We start from the raw sequence: 7,141 nt of genomic DNA on the forward strand, positions 1-7,141 counted from the left end.
GATTAAAAACATCAATTACAGTATCTGGCATGTAGGAGGTCCTCAATAAATGGAAACAAATAATTATAATTAATACTGAAGCAAGACTACTGCATCTTTATTAAGCACTGTTTACCAAGTACTTTACATGGTCCTGAGCTAGAGTTTGGTCTACTCAAAACTTCGAGAAACAGAGTAGGTTTTGCCGAAATTTAGTTATCTGATTAATAATTTTTCTTCCCCAAATTATGCCCTGCCTTTGCCCTCTCCTCCCTCTAGCCATCATCTTCAGAAAACGAAGAGCCATCCCTACCAGCAGGTGGAGGCATGGAGCAATAATCCAAAATTATAAGCAAGAGAGACTCTGATGTCAACCACAGGATCAGTGGCAGAGATCCCTTCAGAAGGCTTCCTGCCAGCAGCCAAAATGAAGCTCCGCAGGATTAGAAGGCTCATCTACAAATATAGTTTTTATTCCTTTCCTCACATACTGATCGCGTGAACACTTACACCTGAATGCAACCATGCACAAAGTATCATTTACTTGTGAATAATCTTTTGAAAGGCATATTTGGCAACAATGTAAAAATTAATGGTCTACCTTATTTTCAGGCAAGAACAGGCCATTTAAATGTGGAAGAGAATATACACTTAATAGTCTCCCAATTCAAAATAATCATAAAATATGAGCAATTTGTAGCCAGAAAAAAATATTTTGAGTTGTTTTTAAATTAGAAGATTAAAAGTTAATTGTTGAAGTTTTCTGGAGTGGCCAAAGGGAATGTAAGAATGTCCAGAAAACTTCCACTAAAGATATTGAGTCAAGAGACTTCTAACAAAATTAGAAAGATTTTATAGCCACACAACAAACGTGATACGCACAGTATTTAGTACAGAAAAAGAAAAAAATTAAATTCATTAAGAGGATCTGCATGCAATGAGGGTTCTTTATCATCTAAATTTCCTAGGTGTCTTTATAACTATTAATGATCCCAGACAAAAACTGAGTTAAGCTAAACTCTGTCCGTTTCCCTTTCTTCAGCTCTCTTCTTCCAAGCCTGTCTCTATAGCCATCCCCAGAAAAGAAGTCAATTCTCTAAAACTGCTGTAATCCTTTCTGAAAAAGGAAAAAAGGAGTGAGGGGAGGAAAGGAGGGAAGGAGGGAAGGGGAAAGGAAGAGTTGAAATTTACACTGAAGTGTTCGCAGAAGGCTTATCAAACTGCCTCCAAGAGAATGGACGGTACCTCCCTCTCCCTCTTTCCACCCAAAGTGGGCGCCCTAATCTTCCTAACTCCTGCAAAGAGCTTAATATTTTACCTCTCGCAGGACATTTGTGTTTAAAAAAATTTTTTTGAGTAGACAGTATGTACAACTGACAGAACTCTAGGCGTTGCAACAAATCACCAAAATCTGGACACAGGTCTAAAACCTCTCAATCCACATCCCACAGACTACACGTATTCCTGATGACAACTTATAAACCAGTCATTTGAACACCCTACTCCACAATCAAATCTGCAGTCCAAATACACTATAAATTTACATTAATATTATGTTTGAGCATGTTATTTGAAGTATAGTATAAATACGTATTTGTTCTGAAGTATAACCCAAAATATGGTAGTACTGAATTTAAATCAAAATACGAAGCATTTCTGAAAACAGAAAAATGAAACCAAGGTCCCAACCAAAGGAGTGTCTTGCGAGTGGGCAGGGAGGAAGGTGTCAGGAACAGAATCACTCCCCCGTTCACCACTGTTCACACAACCCATGTACTGGCTTCTAAACGCAGGCTTGTGAAAAGGCAACAACTGTGCTAACAATATTTGAAAAGATGCAATTTACAAACTGATATTAGATATATAACAGCCTCCATAAATAAGCACAGGATATGCAAATCGAATGTCACAAAAGAGGTAACGCAAATGTACAAAAAACAGTTGAGAAACTGTACACCCTTGCTTACTGCAAGTGAAAACAAACTCGGTGTACCACAGCACATCTCCTGAAGCAGTAAAACGTTTATATAAATGTTTATAAAATATTTATAAAATGGTTATTTAACATATAAGTATTACAATTTAATACTATGTGACTGGAGATGAAGGCGATATGCTCATTCATCTTTGCACTGTAAAAGAAGAGAGAATTCTAGAAAGCCAAAAAGTGTTCCTACCTCTCGACCCAATCTAGTGCTTCCACTCTAAGGACTTTATCAAACTTGCATGAAGGTATTAAATGAAGTTTTGCAGCCAACAGCAACAACCTGAAAGTAGCTCTCATGTTCCGCATCCGGAGAATGTGCTACGGACAGATCAACATGACATCGCTACTACCCATCATTAAGCACACCACACACCTGCTCTGCCAATACAGTAGCCGCTAGCCATATGGAGCTAGTTAAACAAAACTGTATTTAAAATTCAATCCCTCAGTCAAAACTAGTCATATTTCAAGGGCTCACCTAGCTATGTGGCCAGTGACTATTATCTTAGGTACTGCAGAGAACATTTCCATCATCACAAAAACTTCTTTTGATGGTGCTGATCTACATAGCTACCTGCGCCTCCTCTCTCCTCCTCCCCTACATGCACCCATTTACCCAGAAACATCTTCTTAACCTGCAGGCCTTACCCTAAGGCTCAACTACCACGTGAGGCTTCCCCTGATTTACCCAGGAAATTCAGGTATACCTTCTTGTAGCCTCATTACAGCTTGATAACCCCAGTACAAAAATTACATCACATATAAGCATACCATTTCCCCCACCACAATCCTGTGAGCTTTGTCAAGGAGAAACCAACTTTTATCCAAGGGGCTCTGAACTGTTCTGGCACATACAGGACCTCGGTAATTTGTCATATACTTAGAACATTACCAAAGACAACAGAGGTGTGGACTGTGACTACAGGTGAAAACTGTTTATGAATCAGGAAGGCAATGCTTCAAAGAAAACCTTGGTTAGGCTGGCAGGCTCCCAAGTGATTTTTTTTTTAAACTACTAATTCTTTACATTTTCTCAGCACCTAACACAAGGAGCCTCGTTCACAGAGGTGGGGTGTTCAGTAAATATTTGTGGAATAGTTTCTGGATTAAAAAAAAAGACACCAAGAATGAACGCTGTGGTAAACTATGGACTCTGGGTGATACTGATGTGTTAGGGAGGTTCATGTACTGCTCACGTTGGGGATACTGATGATGGGGAAGCTACGCATGTTCCAGGTGAGGGAAATCTCTGCGGGTTCCACTCAACAGTGCTGTGAATCTAAAACTGCTCTAAAAAATCAAGTCTATTTAAGAAAAAAGATACAGGTGCTAAATTAGAAATCAAATTTAGCTTATTATGGTATTAAAAGCACATGCTTACATGTTAGATCCCAAAATTTTGTTCAGTAATAATACATATCATAGATTTATGTTAAATTTAAAAAATTAAACCTCAGATTTCTAACCCAAATAAGATTTGTTTCCAGTGCATAGGAAATCTGACTGAAATAAGCCCAGGTGCGGTGTTTTGGAATGCTATCAATACACTAACTCAATTTCCATGCTTAATAAGCACCTACCTATGCAAAGCACTGTGACCACAGTGGTGAACAAGATAATTTCTGCTCTCACAGTATTTTTTTTCCAAATAAGAAACGTATTTTGCCAGATAAATGTTTTTATACTCAACTATCAACAACAGATATCCCCAAAATGGTGAAAACAATCATCAATCATCTTCTGTTATCCTTATTTTTCAAATAATTAAAAAATTTGTATGAACCATTTGAGAAAGTAGTACATGACCTGATTTAAAACAAAAAGTTAATGCTTCATTTACTTGGCATCCTTGGGAGAGTTGGTGCTCCACATAAATGAATTTTCCAGATAACTCGGGCTTGGCCATTTAAACATCAACACTTAAACTGTTCGGCATGGAGGTTTTTTTAAACAGCACAAATCTTTCAACTTTTAAAAACAGACTCCATTAAATGCTATTTTGACTAATGTCAAAAACATGACTGTGTTGTATAACACTCAAGATGCCAAACTTTATGTCCTTTTAAAAAGTTTTTGGCTTTGAAGGGCGTTTCTTTTGACCCCGAGCTTTTGGTGCGTCAGCTGTCAACTTTTGCTGCTATCAGTGTGAACCTGACTCTAGCAGCCTCCCACCCCCCTTCAAATCTGCTGCTACTTGGAAAACGAGTTCGTCAGAATTTTGCCTAAAACACACTGGCTTTGAGAGGATCTCCAAATCTACTTTGGTTGCTCAGAGTCTTCGCTTACTTCCTCAATCTGTTAAAGTCTGGAGAGCCAAGTTTTGGATAAAAGAGTTACTGCTATACCTGGATGAAAGTCCTTTCGTTGATGTCCTACTTTCAACGGATGCTCAGTCAGAGATAACTTCATTAGCCATTCGCTCATTCAACCAACATTACTAAGTCCCTACTAAGAACTGGCCTCCCATATTACAATGAAAATTGAAAAGACTGCTAGTTGTGAACATATTTTAAAATACAAGTACTCTAATATAAATAACTGTTCTACTTAGTGCCTAAGGAAAAAAAAAGAAAAAGAAAAACAGATTTCTTGAAGTCTTTTAAATGAAACTATAAAACCACCCAAACTTTTTATAATTCCTGTAACTTAAGACTTAGAAACTGAAGATTCAAGGGTAAAGAAAGCTTTTGATTTAACCAAATATTTACTTTATACAGCTCTGAGTAAGATTCCAAGATTTTCTACCTCTTTTTCAGTCTATTACAAATTCCCATCTGGCCCTAAAGAAATCACTATGACATATGTTTTAGTATTAAATGATAATCAAAGTCTTGATAATGATAAATATACCCATTCAGCATCATGGTAAGTTTACTGTCATTTTAATATTGTGCATCGCTACTTTGAAAAAAGTGTTAGTTCAGGAAAACTTCTGTCCAAGTTTTCAGAAGTTTCTATACACTTCACTTTGGGGTACAATTTCTTTTAAGTTTTAATAGTAAGTATGGTGTGACTATACAATATTTGCTTTATCTGCCAATCATATTTTTTAAATTCCATTACCCATTTAAATCTAAGGCTAGGAAATGAGTCAAGAAGGAATGGAGCTTAAAGCTGGTCTCTGTGGATTAATTAAGACATCAGGTAAACTCCCTGGCATCAGCCGTAACTTGTTTTAACTACCTTGGAATCTCCCATCTCATTTTCTCCTTGGGATGCACAAGTAACTTTATTCACATTTTATAATTTTACAAATGAGTGCTGATTGCCTTGATTATTTAGACTGAACCGGAAATGGGTATTAGTCATGTGCTGCTGATATAAGAAATGAAAAAGTTACTACCATTAAAAACCTTTTTAATGCATTAGTATCTCTTCAGTATTAAATTTGGAACCTGAAAATGCTTTAAGCAGTACTGTAAAGGCAGATCACGGACCTAACTTTAAAAGTAACTATGTAGCATTATTTTTAGATGTCACTTAATATTATAGTAATCTTTACAAGTTGGCTCTGACCTCATTAGCATACCACCTTGTCCTGCGAAAGAAGTCTGAGTTTAAATAAAACCAATTCACAGAGAAACCCAAATATAGGCTACGGCTCTCTCTCTACAAACAATTTAGGCAAAGAAGCAAATGGCAAATATTTACTGGACACACCTACTGTAAGTAAATCTCTATCGGGTGCTATCCACATTACCAGTAAAAACCAAAAGAAATACAGACCTGGCTCAAGATATTTACAATATAATAGGAGAGAAAAACATATACCCCCATAAAAGAAGCTAATATTAATCAACAGGAAAAATAAATATACGTGATTTAAAAAGTGATCGTGAACATGTGACGTTCTGGCAGCAGAAATGGAGGGCACTCACTCAGTTCAAATGTAAACAAAACAAAATTCTTTTAACCTCCTTATTTTAAATCCGGCAATCAAAATCAGCCAGAAGTAGAAGCTGGGCCAACAGCATCACCATAGAAAAAACAAAACACGAAATTCTCAGGGGCAACCGGTATTGGCCCATTCAAAACAAAGTCTTCCTGGGAGTGCTCCATCAGTAGTTTTTCTCTTGAAACCTCCTTATCAAATTAAAAACAAAACTGATTCCTGGCTATCAACTTTACGAAAACCGAAGCTTCGAGGAAGCACTCTAGAGACCGATACCACTTAGGGTCCATCCACATCATCGAAGGAGTCGGGGGAAAGAGCAACTGGGAATCGGCCTATTGTTCGGAGGACCGCAGGACCGTCCGAGCACCGCAGGGCGCGCGGGAGCTGCGGGAGGCGAGGCGCGCACCCAGCACAGGTGTGTGGGCGTGAGGGTGGCCAGGTGTGCCCAGGACCACCGCCGACGAAGAGAGTCCCAACTTCCAGACCGAGACGTCGAGAAAGGGGGGAAGACGAAGTCATTCCTGAGTCTTAAGCCGCTGAGCACGGAGGGGGGCGGGCCTGGGAAGGGTCTGCAGGGCTCCCAGAGCCCACCCGGGTCCAAGCTTGAGCAGGCCGGGGGGCTGAAGCCCCGAGGGTCAAGGAAAAGGCTCTCGAATCGAGGGGCCAGACTAGGAATCCCCGAACAATGGGCAGTAGTGGACCTGGGGTGAACGGCGAGGACTGGGGAGTAGGGGTCGCGGAGGTGAAGCCAGGTGGGAGGGGGGAAACAACAGAGAAGCCCCCAGGCGTGGGCCCCCGGCGGCGGCGGCGGCGGCGGCGCTTACCTGTGAGAGCTGCCGGGGATTGGGGCAGCCGAAGAGCGCGGAGCTGGAGCTGAAGCTGATGGCCCCTCGGCGGCTGAGGACGTGCTGGGGGACCGGCCTGTCCAGGGGCAGCACCGGCAGCTGGTAACATACTTCCATTGAATACGCCCGCCCTGCCCCCGCGCGGCGCCCGCCCTGCCGCGGCCGCCGGCCCCTGCACTGGGAAGGGGCCGCGGCTCGGGGGCGCCGGGCCGAGGCGGGGGCAGGGCGGGCGGGCGTCGACCCCGGGCGGGGAAGCCGCGCTCACGCCTCCCCCACCCCAACACTCCACCCGGGTTGCCGGCGGCAAGGCGCTGCGGCGGCGACGGTTACGAAGAGCAGCACGCGCCCGGCTCCGGGGTGCAAGCGGGGGCAGCACGAGCCAAGTGGGAGGGGGAACCCCGGCGCCGCCAGGCTCTTCGGCCGAGAGGAGAGGGT

At 41.8% G+C, this 7,141-nt stretch overlaps 1 protein-coding gene across 1 annotated transcript in view; it reads right to left on the reverse strand.

The window, feature by feature from the left end:
- The window catches only part of PDE7A (phosphodiesterase 7A), a 107,443-nt gene extending 100,538 nt beyond the window's left edge, over positions 1-6,905 (reverse strand). The window contains exon 1 of the mRNA XM_081258218.1: positions 6,686-6,905. Within this exon, the coding sequence (XP_081114344.1) occupies positions 6,686-6,823 (138 nt within the window). The 5' untranslated portion in view covers positions 6,824-6,905. The remainder of the gene's footprint in view (positions 1-6,685) is intronic.
- Positions 6,906-7,141: the final 236 nt, after the last annotated feature.

This window comes from Mesoplodon bidens (genome assembly GCF_964165515.1).
Source record: "Mesoplodon bidens genome assembly, chromosome: 16".
Lineage (NCBI taxonomy): Eukaryota > Metazoa > Chordata > Mammalia > Artiodactyla > Ziphiidae > Mesoplodon > Mesoplodon bidens.